A 14,552-nucleotide genomic window follows, 5' to 3' on the forward strand; every position below is an offset into this window, starting at 1 on the left:
AAAGCCTCTCCCTCAGTGCTGGCCCCGTGGGGATGTCTGTCTTCTGCTCCAGGGCTTGAAGCCCCTTCTTCGTTCGATCACCTGGCTTCCTCTTGAAAACAACAAGCTGCAAAAGGGTCTAAATCAACAACCATGGCCATCACATATTGGGATAAACGGGCAAAAAACTGGATTTTACTAAATTAGTGAGTGAGTTGTAGAAACAGGTTTTGTATATTCTTTATATTATTGTTAATAATGATATTTTAAAAACTGTTTAGACACTTGGTTCTTGTAGGTTATCCGGGCTGTGTAACCGTGGTCTTACACAGCCCGGATAACCCACAAGAACCATTGAACTCTGACCGTGAAAGCCTTCGACAATGTTTAGACATTTATTCGGAAGTCTGGTGATGGGTCACTTTTTATGGTGGGTGGAGGGGCAAAGGGGTTCTTTGAACTTTCTATTTCTTTTTAATTTAGATTGTATTAATGTAGATTATTTCATTGATACTCTTTTGTATTTTCTTTTATATATTTTATTATTTTATTGCTTGTTTTATTTTGTGTTATAAAAATAATATATATATACACACACACACACACAAATAAATAAATAAATCAACAACCATTAGTTTTGGGAACTACATGGAACTTCTGTGTTCAGAGGCAGCTTACCTCAGGATACCAGATGGTAGGGTAGGGACAAACAAGAGTTAGGGTGGTGGCGGCTGTTGGTTCTGTGCTGTGTTGGTGGACTTCCTGGAGGCATCTGCAGGGGGGACTGTGATTCTGTGGTAAGCATACAGAGGGTCACAGATTCAGTGGCATCTGCACATAAAAGGGTCATGTAGTAAGTGATGTGAAAGATCTCTATTTTAGGCTCTGCCAGAGTACACAGTACTGACCCTGGTAGACCAGTAGTCTGACTCATTATAAGGCAACTTCATGTGCTCATCTAGCTAACTGCCATTGGGGACATTTTTAAAATAAATAATGCATGTTTATTTGGTCCTTCAAAGCTACCTTGTTTGCCTCAGCCTCATTTTCCCTTTGCCATCAGTGCTTGCTTTGCACTTTGCCACTGACTTTTCAGAGCACACCTGCTGCTGCCTACTTGTTTACAAGTATCTCTCTTTTCCTAGTCACAGTACAGAAGCCTTCTTTCCTGATCCAGAAATGTCAGCTGCTTGCTGTCCAGCCTTTTCTTTGCCAGCCTTTCTAGGAATTACAGAATTACATACTTAAAAGTTTTGTTGTTGTTTTGCCCTACCCCGTTCTCTCTTGCAGTGCACTTGCCCCAAGGGGAAAAAAAGGCAAAACAGCACAGTTTAGTGGCATGGCTTTGGGATTACCAGTTTTTTGATAGCATCTCTGGCAGTTGTACAAGAGGCAGAAACATGACATGTGCAACATTTCTCTTCTTTTGGGAGCAGATGCAGCTGTAAAAGGCACAGGGCCTTTGTTGGGAAGGGTTGAACCTTACTGCTTTAGACAGTTGCTGTCAAATGATATCTGGAAATTCAGGGGTGTTACTGTGTGGCCTCAAGTGTGTGCTCTGTTGCTGTCAGTTCTGTGGTGATGGATAGAGAATTTCACACAGTGCTTTTCTCACCAGTTTTTCATCTTCGCTCTCAGATTAATGATGGAACGTTAGATTAAAAAGCGATGGAGATGAGGGGAAATATCCTCTGAATAGTCTCAAAGAGAAGAATGATCAGAAGTGTATTGAAAGGCTTCAGCGAAGATAGGGGTATATTAATAGTTACAAGAGTACAGCTGTACTCTCGGTTAGTAAATATTTCTTAGCTTAAAAATAGTGCTTTATGAAGTGCTGCCATGTTTCCAGCCTACCTTTTTTGTAGTTATTTGCAAGCTTTTCTCCTCTCAGTGTCTATTACTGTGACGGTGTATGCAGAAACTCTGAAGTGGCATCTTTGGTGCCTTCCTTCTTTGGTACTTGGTCTTGCTTGGAAAGTGATCCCAGCCGCGGATAACACATAGTCCTGTGTAATGAAGTCATGCTGATCAGACTTGGTTATATGATGATGTCACAACACCAGTTCAGAGTTGGGGTAATTTTCCTGCTTCATTCTGAATGGCCTAGCACCTCTTCTCTATTCCCGTCTCACCTCCAAATAATTGCTGAAAGGGGCATGTGCTTTTCCACAACTAATGAAAGCTTTGATGGAAAGTTCTCCCCTTTTCATCTCACCCTATAAAAGAATGTTGTGGGGAAAGATTTCTGCTGTATTTTGTAATTGCTTATCCTTGTCTAAATAATAGATGACTCAGTTTGCAGATGGAAGTCACTTTCATGTAGGATTTACTATACACTCCATGTATATAGATCACCTTGTGTCTTGATGACATGTGTTCAGATTTTTGCTGTGTGTACTTACAGTGTACAGCAACTGGGAAGTCATGGACTGTTTGTGATGTCCCTGTGTGATATACTTGTGGTCTGCATCCTAATTCCTATGTGACTTCCCATCTAAATAGTCTTTGATATTTGGGGAGGCTCCGAGATAAGCGGTATCCTACTGAAATCATTAGGATTGTACCTGGGCATGTGTCATGCAATCCAAAGCCATTCAATACAAAACATTCCACTGGAGAACCTATCCACTGTTTCTCCCAGGGTTTTGCAGCTTGGAGCATCTTTTTTGCTTCATTTATTTTACCCCTTTTCTCAGTAGGACAGAACACAGAGAAATGAAAACTTTGACTAGGTGTCTTCTATATGTAATCATAATATATTTTGGGTTATATCCACACAGCATGGGCTGTTGCGGTCATTGTACTGTAGCAGTCGTTTGCAACTGGATTATCCTGTGTGGACAAGACAGTCCAGTTGCACAAGATTGTTGTCATGCAACAATCGTGCAATGCCCAGTGGTGTGTGGCTGCAGCCTCATTCTGTGAGTAAGCAAGACCAATGTTGAAATCTTTGGCAGAATCTAAGAGAATGTACAGAGCACTGGTGTGTCACTGCTTATGTAACTCACACTTGCAATAAAAAGGTAAAATTAGTCCCCTGTGCAAGCACCGGGTCATTACTGACCCATGTGGTGACATCACATCACAATGTTTACTAGGCAGACTGTGTTTACGGGGTGGTTTGCCAGTGCCTTCCCCAGTCGTCTACACTTTACCCCCAGCCAGCTGGGTACTCATTTTACTGACCTCAGAAGGGTGGAAGGCTGAGTCAACTTTGGGCCAGCTACCTGAAACCGACTTCTGTCGGGATCAAACTCAGGACGTGAGCAGAGCTTTGACTGCAGTACTGCAGCTTACCACTCTGCGCCATGGTACCTCACTTTATTTACTTTTTAAGGAACTCCCTGGTTCTCTCATCACAAATGTGCAGCCTCTCTTGGGGCTGTTCCTAGGCTCCCCTCTTCCCCCCCCCCACCCTGCTTCACACGCCACCCAGGGGGTGGGGTATGATGGCTTTGTCTTCAGAATGCTTCAGCTTCTCTTTTAAAGGGGCAGCCAGAAAGAGGCTGAGAGCCTTGCTTGCATGCAGCTTGAAAAAGGCTGATCGGTCCCTGCCCTCTTTCTTGAATCACATCCACAGCCAGCTCAGTGCTGCCCATTGCTAAACTGGAGGGAAGCATATTGGCAGCCACCTGAATGGCTCAGCTTCTTCCCCCTTACTAGTCGCTAAAATAGAAAGAGAGTGTGTGCAAGATGTACCAGAGCCACTCAGGTGGACGCTAGTGAGCAACCATGACTGGCTGCAGGTGAATAACCACTTTTAAGACTGGCATTAGGCGGTTGCATAGCTTTAAAATACCCAGCATTTGAATCCATTCTTGTTACATGGAAAACTAATACATTGTATTGTTTGCACTTTGAACATCCTGTGGCACCAGAACTGTGGACGTCTCTCCCCAAGGATATTTGTCTGTCCCTGTCCTCCACCAGCAGGTGAAGACTTTTTTTTGTTTCATCTGGCATTCCCTCAGTAATCCCTCATTCCTACCCTGTGTTTTAATAACTGTTTTTTTTCCTGTGCTTTTAAACATGTATGTGAGTTCTGGTTTTCATTGCTGTTTGATGTTTTACTTCATGGTGCTTGTTTTAACTGTTAGCCTCCTTTGGTGGCCCTGATAAGGCAGAAAGGCAGGGTTCAAATTTTGTAAATAAAATAAAGATGTTTCTTGAACATACTGACAGATTGAGCATCAAAAAGCTGATGTGATGGCTGAGAAGCTGATACCACACCTGCCACTTGCAGTATTAAAAATAGCAAGGTCTTGCCAAGCAAAAGTTCACGTTCTTTTCACTATCTGCCCAGTATGGAGGGACAGTCTTCTCCTTGTTTGCATCAGATGTTCACCTTCTGAGCAAGGGGCCCAACATAGGATGCCAGACGTGGAAATTCTTGCTTAACAGTGTGTACCAATGTCTCCTCACAGTGACTTCCTTTAGGATTTTTCAGTAAGTTATCCCCTTGTTCAACATTTCTTTCTGAATCAATCTTTTAGATTTACTGTGCCAATGAATCAGTGCTAATCCCCGCAAAGCACTGCTGGTAGCAATACCACAGTGAGTACTTGGGACCGAAGAGCCAGTCTGTTTGGGGGATTCGCTCCCCCTCTTTGGCCGGGAAGAGCGGGGTAACAAATGGAAATAATAATAATAATACTTACCTGTTTCAACTTACACAGCATTCTGGATGTTTGTCCTCATCATGAGCTCTTCCAGTTGCATTTATTTCCATTAAACTGAGGTGCTAGGGAGTGTTTTGTAAATGAATTAGGGAGTGTTTTTTTAAGTTGCTCACCAAAATGAATTCTTGCGTTGGACTGTTTCAGTTGTGTAAGCCAAAAAAGAGGTTATCACCCTTCCCCTTCTTGGCCTGTTACACAGCAAACTCACATAGCCTCAGTTTATTATTTAAAGACATGAGTGTTTTTGAACAAAATCTTTAGTTCTGGGAAGCTTTGTGCTGGCTGGAAGAGACAAAGCAGAAGGAATCCCCCCGGGGGCCTTTGGTGGCTCTCAGCAGCCCAGATTTCCCCTCGCTTGCTTTTCAGTGAGATAGTTGAGCACGTGCTGAACTCTTTCCCAACGAAGTCAGCTGGCCTTTCAAGTTCTTAATTTGTGGCTGGATCATGGCCTTCATTTACATGAAATGTCCTGTAAAAATGAACACAGTATGAGCCCAATACAAACACTCCCAAATCTTAAAATGGAACTCATGACCCTCTATCAAACACATGAAGCTCAAGCCTACTTTTCCAAGTCAAGCAGTAAAACGTGCAATGCTTTTGAGGAGAAGCATTGGTAATATATGTCACCTTGGACTGTATATTGTATTCCTGTGGCTATTCGTTGTTCAGAGTCATCAATGTAACAGCATGGACATCAATTTTCCATATCGAGGAGAAATGCTGTCCTACACAGTAACTCCCAGCTCTGCTTGCTGGAGAGTTATGGGCACTTCATCTTGAAGCAAGTGATCCTACTTGAATTCAGAGCCAGGTGCCGTAAGCACAGTCTTCTTTATTACAGCCATTGACCAGCATTACAAACAATAGACTTTTCAATCCAATTACACAAAAAACTTAACTTATGAAAATAATTTAAAATGTGACCTTTTAAAAAAACATTTCAGACCATTTAAAATCTGCCACAACTCTGATTTCCCTGATCCTACTTATCAGAATACAAAATCTGGGTACTTGGCGCAATGTCTGAGAGTCCCAACTGAATTTTGTCAGTTTCATCAGAAATCCTATCTAACAGTGGATTAATAATTTTTTGCCGCCTTATAATAAGGACATCTCAAGACCATATGTTCTGTTGTTTCTATCTCATGTAATAGGCATAAACACAACCTTTCTAGGTACAGAATCTTCTTGAATTTGCCTTCAAGCACTGCAGAGGGAAGTGCCACACACCTGGCAAGGGTAAATTCTCTTCCAGTGTTGTTAATCTCTAACAAGGCCAAGTAGGCTGCTGGAGCAACAACATGTTTGGCACTCAATGAACATTGGGAGTCTGGTGATATAGAAATATCAGATTGGCATTCTATATCTTCGATCTTCTGCCAGATAAGGTTTTTTGCTTGGTCAAACGCACTTTTTAAGAGGCCCCGAGGGGATAATCCTAGAATACTGATACTTTTCCGGACTGCCTTCAGCCACTCAGATTGGAAGCTGTCCGGGAGTATCAGAGGAAGGAGACCCAGAGGATTCAGATTCTCTTTCAGCCATATCTGAATGGACGAAATACATACTCCAGCCTCAGCATTCCAGTCTCTGACCTAATCCAATCCAAGCGTTGGGCATTCTTCCAGGGACCTGTAGGACCGCTGTCAAAGACTTAGATTGTACTCTCTCCAAAGGAGCAAAGCAAAAAGATGGCAGACCCAAATGTGAACCATACAGGAGTTGTGCCATAGATTTCGATTTATACAGCTTCAGTTCTGCAGGCCCTAAGCACATAAATGTTCTAGACGTGTGCAATGCACGACTAGAGGTTTTGAGGTGTATTGCTCTTGGAGAGTCCAAAGTGTACCAAGCTATGCTATTGACAACTGGAGTAGTTTTTGGACTCTAGATAAAGGATTTTGTCCCACGCCTTTTGCCATGGGATCTTAACAATATCGATTTGTGACCGTCAGTGGTATCCATACAGGCATGAAGAAGTTTTAAATACTGCATCAAAATAACATTTTTCAAATAGGGAGGTGAGTGGGGGCTGGGGAGAGCTTTCCCCCCCAGCTAGGTGACACCAGGTATGATTCACCTGCTTTATGTCATCTAGTTGTGTTGCTGTGCTGTAAAATAAGGGCAAAGCTGGCTGGGGAGAGTGGGCAGGGCCAGGTGTTCTTCTTGACCGTTCCACCCACTTGCGGGTATTTTGTGTTGCCTGTTGTATGTGACACAACAGGGTAGTGTAGGTGGGACTGACGAGGCCTTGGCACAAACCTCACCTGATTCTGGGACTGGCCTGGGTGGCTTACAAAGGATAGGAGCTCACTTTTTAAAGTCTACATTTACTTGAGAGCTTTGTAAGTGAAAAATTGGGATTTGGTGGTGCTTTCACTCTTCAGGTTCATGCTCTTTCCAGAGATGGAATTAATGATCGTCTAGTGATTTGTGTTATCCTGTCTGCCCTGTGAATTTTGATGGCATTTGCAATCTTGTGTGCCTTTTATTGAAACAGGATTCTGGTAATACTAAACTCATTGGGGTTTTTCTTTCATCCAAAGGAGACACGGGACTTTGTTTGCACAGGGTGCTTTAGTAGTTTGTGGTTCGATATCCCTTAGTATATAGCAAGACGTAACTGCATTTAATCTCCGTACATGCCAGACATTAATATTTTTCTCTGTTGAATGCCTGTAAGCGTGAAAAGCTCTGTGGAGCTACAGTTCACCATCGTTATCAGGGGCTTTAACTGACTAAATTCAGGTTTATCCTTTGTTTACCCAACCAAAGTAGACCCACATCAAGGAGATGTTTCCTCTGGATAACTGATAATACCAACAAGTGAGCCAGTTTCTTGTTAGAATTAGCATGATCGGGGGTATCTGAGAACATTGATTCTGAGTTGTTCTCTTTATTATTATTGAATGTTACCTGGTGTTCATAAATTACAAGGCTTTATTTTTTATGTATGGCTCTAATATCTTTACAACTGTTGTGATTTCAGGAAGGGGAGGATGTAAGTAAATGATATTCTTCAGCATTGTTGACTTCCTGGTCTCCAATATAAGGGGGGGGGTCCTAGAATATTCCAGTCCTACTCTGTTGCTTGGCGTCTCCATGTGCTTGAACTCTGCCCAAAGCATTGTTTGTATGTTCCCTTATCCTTGAGAGAAACATATGCAGTCTCTTTTTATCCGGGAACTCTTCCCCCCCCCCAAACCCCGCCACCTATTTTTCATCTTGCTGCTCAGTCTCTGATCAAAAATGATCCCATAGACAAATTCAAGACTTTTAAGGGAGGATTGATTTATTGGCCTGAAGTAATTTCTCGGTCAGTGATTTATATCAAATGGTTTCTCTCTGGATGTGAAAGAGTAAAAATTTCAGCCAGCCAGGATTTCTTGGACAGTAGCGCCTACGCTGGTAAAGGAATATGAAAACATTTTATGGTGATAGTGACAGAGATGGGGTCATGGAAGAGGGAAGCTACACGCTGAAATGGGACTGAATTGACTCACCGCTGCATCTTCTTCCTTACAGTACTGATTGACTCTCTCATCAAGAATGAACAGTCCTCTAATGGCCATTCCCCGCACAAGGAATCCACAAACCCCAACCTTAGGAAAATGAGCGGTGAATTTCCTTCTGCCAACGGAGAGGCAGGGGGAGATACCACTAAAGGTTACACTCCGGATCAGGTAGATGCAGTTAAGAGGTAAGTGCTTGGGTCAAACTTTTGACTTGTCAGTAAGCCAGGCTTTCTGGTCGTCTCATGGTAAAAAATTTCAGTCCTTGCTGGAAGTGAGAGGGAAGCTTAGAAGGCAGTATAGTCATGAAGGCAACACAGTAAGGATATTTGTGTGCTCACCTGAGAAATCTTCTTCCGCACCATTGTAAGATTTAAGAGCAGCATGGCTGCTCCTGCAATTCTGCCACTAGGGGGTACCTTTTATCATTTTTGCATTTGAACTTAATATTCTGGCACATGGATCCAAAAGATCCCAGAGGGCTGCTTAAAACATATAAAAAAGTCAATAAACCCTCCATTCAATAAAAGGTAGCTCATGAAATCAAAAGAGCATCACAAGGCAATCAGAATCTTTAGCAGTAAAACACACACACACACACACACACACCATGCCAACAGCAGTACATTCCCAACAGGCTGCCCATACAATCTGGGGGGAAACATTTTTTTGAATAGAATTTTTTAATGTTCCCCAGAACAAAACAGTGGTCGCTGACCTCCAGAAAAACCCAGCACATAACGGATTTGCTGAACCTCTCAGAGAAGGGAGTTTCATACGGAGGGCACTACCACTGGAAAGGCCCCACCCCTTGCTGGCCACCCTGACATCAGATAAAGCTGGGTATCGTTAGCTGCTGGGCAGTCTCAGTACCTTTGGGACCTCTTGCATGCCTTGATTCTTTATTCACTAAACTTGCATCTGGTCTTTAGGGTTATGCTATGATTATGGATGGGCTTTATCTTTTATTCTGGGGGGTCAGTTGTGTGTCTGAGCACTGGGGCGCGTTGTATTAATTTAAGGAGTGCGTATATAAATTTCACTGCGTCATGTTCTTCCTGCAAATAAAATGCAGCAGCTTACATCTGATTCCCAGACTGCTTCTGCTTCTGCCAGTGCTCAGAGCCAGGCTTCTCAGCTTCAAACAGAGATCTGCATAATATACCCGTAGGCTTTGCTTGGGTGGTTAAGTTTTGGTTTCTTCGAATGGAACATTCATCTTTTTGGGGTGGGGGTAAGGTACCCTCAGTACTTTTGCATCTGGTTTGAGTGAGAATAAGATCACTCCTTCACGAGAGATCAGTTATTCTTGTGTACCTTTTTGCTCAAAATACAGCTGAAATGTGCAAGCCTGGTTTTTTCTTGTTGTTGTTTTTTAATTATTTTTTCAAATACGTATTATAAAACATACAACATACTACGAAAAGCATACAAACCACACAAAATAACAATTCTGCCTATCGATACATCGCTAGGACAAGTTACTGTTTGTACAAGCCTGGTTTTTTCGAAGCTAATTGAAATCGTCTGAAATTTGGGGATGTGGTAAAGTGCCAAGCCATTTCCTAAATCAGGGGTGGGGAACCTTTTTTCCACCAAGGGCCATTTGGATATTTATAACATCATTCGCGGGCCATACAAAATAATCAACTTAAAAATTAGCCGTACAAGTCCCAAGCAGGCAGCTGCTCCAAATGACACCCCACCCCTGCGCGGGCAAGCAGGCAGGCATCCAACTGGTGGCACAGGATGGTCTGTTGCACCAGCTGGGCGTAGCTGTCCAGCCACACGCTGGAGTTGCTCCTGCTCTGCCTGATTGGGGCCAGATTCTACAGCCAGCTCCTGCTACCTCCGCCTGCAGGGATGAAATGAGGACACACTGGCTAAGAACTCACCGCCCCCACCCCGCGCATTCTGGCCCTGCCCCCTTTAACCCCTCCATTGTCGCCACTTCTGCCCCCAGCCCTCTTTTAGTACAGAGGGAATACGTTTCTCCACGGTCCGGGTGGGAAGGGGTTAACACAGTTTCTTGGGCGGTCCTAGCAGCTCCATAGCTAACGACTCTTCTGCAAGGGGGAAAAAAGGTTCATTTTCTCAGCAAAACATCCTCACATCTGCCTTGAATAGAGGCTATTCCTGTCTGCGGGAGGGGGCGGATCACCAGTCTTAGATCCTTCTGAGCTACAGATGTGCCAAGATCCATGAAGGGCCAGCCCAAATTATTTCGCGGGCCTTATACGGCCCCCAGTCCTGACGTTTCCCACCTCTGTCCTAAATGAACTTTTCTTCAGGGCAGTGCCAGCTTGTGCCACTTGGGGGCAGCACTTTCACTGGATTAATTCAGAAATTGCTCTTGAAGGACCAGTTTCCCAAACTATGGCTTGGATTTCAAACCTGTGTTGCTACACAAGTTAAAGGACACTTCTGCTCAAACAAAAAGAGACAGATGATTTTCATCTGCACTTTTCACCTGCTGTTTGCACCTCATCCCTCACTGTTCCTGAGGGACTCCTGACTCAGGAATGGTTTATTTGGTTTTAGGTCGCCCTTTCCTGGCCAAGCCAGGTTACCAGCAGCTTATATTGCTGCTTTGACGTGCATGGGTTCTTTTTCCTGTAAGTTGTGTGCTTGAGGTTTGTGGGGTCTAGCTTTGCATGTTATGCTTTTGTACAGAGAGTCTTTAAAGGCAGGGGCAGGGGATCTCCGTACACATACACATCTAGATGCCCATAATAATGAATCAGTGGACAGGAGCAGTTGTTTTCCCTGGCGCACTAAAGCGGGAACCGCTTGGGAGGGTGCATCCTTTCCAGTCATGATTTCAGAGGCACCTGCTTGTCCCCCTCATCTGCTGCTGCTCCTAATCTTCTCTCTTGTCCTCCTCCCACCCCAGTGTGGCTTTAGTGGTACAGCATAGCAGCTCTTCATAGAAGCATAGAGTTGGAAGGGACCACCAGGGTCATCTAGTCCAACCCCCTATACAATGTAGGAAATTCACAATTACCTCCCCCCCACACACCCCCAGTGACCCCTACTCCATGCCCAGAAGATGGCCAAGATGCCCTCCCTCTCATTATCTGCCTAAGGTCATAGAATCAGCATTACTAACAGATGGCCATCTAGCCTCTGCTTAAAATCCTCCAGGGAAGGAGAGCTTACCACTCCCCAAGGAAGCCTGTTCCATTGAGGAACTGCTCTGTTAGAAAATTCTTCATAATGTCTAATCAGAAACTCTTTGGATTCAATTTCAACCCGTTGGTTCTGATCCGACCTTCTGGGGCAACAGAAAACAACTCGGCACCATCCTCTATATGACAGCCTTTCAAGTACTTGAAGATGTACTTGAAGGGCTGTCATATATCGTCTTCCATCTTTTCTTGTGCACAAACTATGAGCAGCTCCCCCCACCCCCAGGGTGTGTAGAGCTCCTGAGAGCAAGACAGCATGAGGTATTAGAGCATCCTACTGGCAGAAGAGACACCCCCCTGCACGCACAGCAAGAAGCATGGAAGTGTTAGACGTTCCAGCTGGTCACAGCAGCTTCCCCTCCTTCCCCAGCTGGCTGGTTTGAAGAGGGATTTAGAGATGCCCTCCTCTCCTCCAATGCTGGTGTTGGCTGGGAGGCCTCAGATGCAGACCACTTGTTCTCGAAGCAGCAGACTTGCCCATGGCTGGTCTGTGTGTGGATTGATGTGCTTGCCTGCTAAAGAACTGGTTGCCAGTAGGGAGATGGCCAGGGGTTGGGGAAGGGGTGTTCAGAAGGTAGAATAGCTTTAGAAGGAGACCTGACTTCCATGCAGTTTGAGAAACATGACTTGAGGGGGCTTTGAGCTCTTCAGCGCAGGTCAGTGTTGCGCCACCGGCTCATGTTTTGCTCTCTTCTAAACTTAAGGTGGTAACCGGGCTTTTAAGGCTAGAAAAGAGAGAGCGCCATTCATGCGACAAGATGGAAGTTGGCCACTTGGTGTGTTTGAGAGAGGGGATGCTACTTCCCCCTAGTGAATGGCAAATGGTTAATCTGGGTGACTGGGACCAGTGACACCACAGCACGTCTTTGAATGGGTGTCCTGGCCAGTGATGCGACACAATGGCTTTGACCCCAGCAACAAAGTGGAATTAGAGGGCGGTATTAGATTGCCTTTTAAGCGACTGGGGGAGAGGGGAATGGAAAGTTAAATACTTACCTGTCTCAGATTAACAACTGCTGTCTGATCAACTCTCTAATTTCTAGGGTAAAACAATGTAAAGACTATTATGAAATTCTGGGAGTAAGCAGAGACGCCTCTGATGAGGACCTGAAAAAAGCTTACCGGAAATTAGCATTGAAATTTCACCCCGATAAGAATCATGCACCAGGTGCTACGGAGGCCTTTAAAGGTAAGGCGTGGCTTTTGTTCCGTGAGTCATTGCCTGGTGCTGTGAAAGTGGTATATCGGGGGGAGATAGAGGGCATCTGGTGGGGCGTGGGCATAATTTTGGCTGAGGTTAGTGGAGACGTATGGTTATTCTATTAAATTGAAATCTGGGAGAGACTAGTTTGTTTCACACATGGCTTTTATAACATGTCTTCCAGCTGCTAGTGCAGCAGTCAAACTGTGATACATAGGTGATTCATCACGATGGGTAGCCGTGTTAGTCTGTCTGTAGCTGTAGAAAAGATCAAGAGTCCAGTAGCACCTTAAAGACTAACGCAGTTTCTGGCAGGGTGTGAGCTTTTTTGAGTCACAGCTCACTTCTTCAGATAAGTGATTCAGAAGAAGTTCTTGTGTACAAATATTGATCCAGCATAGATCTGTTCTCAGCAAAGAAAAACTCCAGTTCACACAACTATTTTGAGAATGTGGGTTACGGAAACAAATGTTGAACTCTGTAGGCCATTTAAATAAAATGTTACTCTGATTGGGTCATTTCATGCTAAACCTCCTCCTGGCAGCCTATGTAGCGTCTCCCCTTCCCTGATCCTTCTTTCCCTCCCCTCCTTTCCTCCCACCCTCTTTTTTCTTCCCACCCTGGGAGCTTTACCTCTTGTGCCTATTTCTCGTCTTCCTTTTCCTCCCTCCTGTCTTTTACCTTTTTCAGTCTGTTCACCCTCGCCACTCTGGTTGACTGACACTAAGACATGGAAGGCTTGGCAATCTTGCTTGGGATTGCCAAATAGTAACCTCTAAATGACCACCAAGATCTTTGTCAGGATTTTTAAAAAAGATATGACATCTGTACTTGTGCACATGTTGATTTGTGTGTGTGTGTGGGGGGGTTAACCAATGTTTGGGGAGTTTAAGGTTTAAGATTTTTCTGTCAGTTTCAGCATTCTTCCAGGTTTGCAGAAATATCTCCCCTATCCATATATCTCCCCACTGTGTGGATTTTTTTGCCTGCGCTCTACAGTCTTGTGCAGAATAAGATATATGATAATCAGGATCAGATAGTAAAGGTTCAGTTATTCAGAATGTGTTACCATGTTATTTGAAGCTGTCAATGTTTTGATCATTAAAACTTTATGCTTATAATTTATTTTCATGGCTGGGGAGTGAGGGCATCTTGGCGAGAGAACAGGCTGGATGCCAAAGAGGGCGTTCAACACTGAATCATTGCTAGGTTCTTCTCCACCTGGCAGAAGAGTATATAGGCTGCCTAAAGGGTGTGCATTGTGTAGACTTTATGGATTTAAAGGCTGTGTTTGACCCTATATGTAGAGAGCATCTGTGGACCAAACTTTATGCATCTTCCTTCGATCACAAGGTTTTGTATTTAATTCAGCAACTATACAATAATCCTACTGCTTGTGTTCATTGTAGCCTCAAGGGACAATTGACAATGAACATCCCTTCGTCTAGGGGAGTGATGCACAGTTGTCTGTTGGCCCCCCTCCTATTTAATCTCTATGTTAATGATCTTGCAGGAGCCTTATCAACGGTGGGTTCCCATGTCCTTGTTCTGGCTACCAATGGGACCCCTCTGTTACTCTGTGTGGATGGTGGTGTCCCTTTATGTCGATCACCAGTAGGTCTGCATAGGTTGCACCGGAGAGGGTTTGGTAATAAACTGTGACGACAAGTCTAAAGCCATGGTTTTTCTGAGATCTTCTTGGACCAAGCAACTCTCCTGGATGTAGAATAATCAGCCAATCGAGTAGGCGTCCCAGGTATTCTTTTTCAAGCTTCTTTCTCCTGGAAAGCTCACGAAGGGTTCTTCCTGCTTTCAGTGGCTGGTTCCTTGGCGGCTATTTGTTGTTGTTGTTTTCTGTCCGGGGGGTCAGTTTGTTTCTGAAGCAGTTCAAGTATTTGAATTGCTGTCTCCACTTTTGGGGTGGGGTGGCCAATTGGATTACTGGAATCGGTAGCTCTATTGATCGACCTTTTGAGGTTTTTCTTCGGAA

General features: G+C 44.2%; 1 protein-coding gene across 2 annotated transcripts in view; it reads left to right on the top strand.

Annotated features, from left to right (window-relative positions):
- The window catches only part of DNAJB12 (DnaJ heat shock protein family (Hsp40) member B12), a 41,553-nt gene that overhangs the window by 736 nt on the left and 26,265 nt on the right, over positions 1-14,552 (top strand). For both annotated transcript variants that reach the window (XM_056849438.1, XM_056849439.1), the window contains exons 2-3: positions 8,187-8,361; positions 12,405-12,550. In XM_056849438.1, the coding sequence (XP_056705416.1) occupies positions 8,187-8,361; positions 12,405-12,550 (321 nt within the window). The remainder of the gene's footprint in view (positions 1-8,186; positions 8,362-12,404; positions 12,551-14,552) is intronic.

This window comes from Euleptes europaea, chromosome 5 (assembly GCF_029931775.1).
Source record: "Euleptes europaea isolate rEulEur1 chromosome 5, rEulEur1.hap1, whole genome shotgun sequence".
Classification (NCBI taxonomy): Eukaryota; Metazoa; Chordata; class Lepidosauria; order Squamata; family Sphaerodactylidae; genus Euleptes; species Euleptes europaea.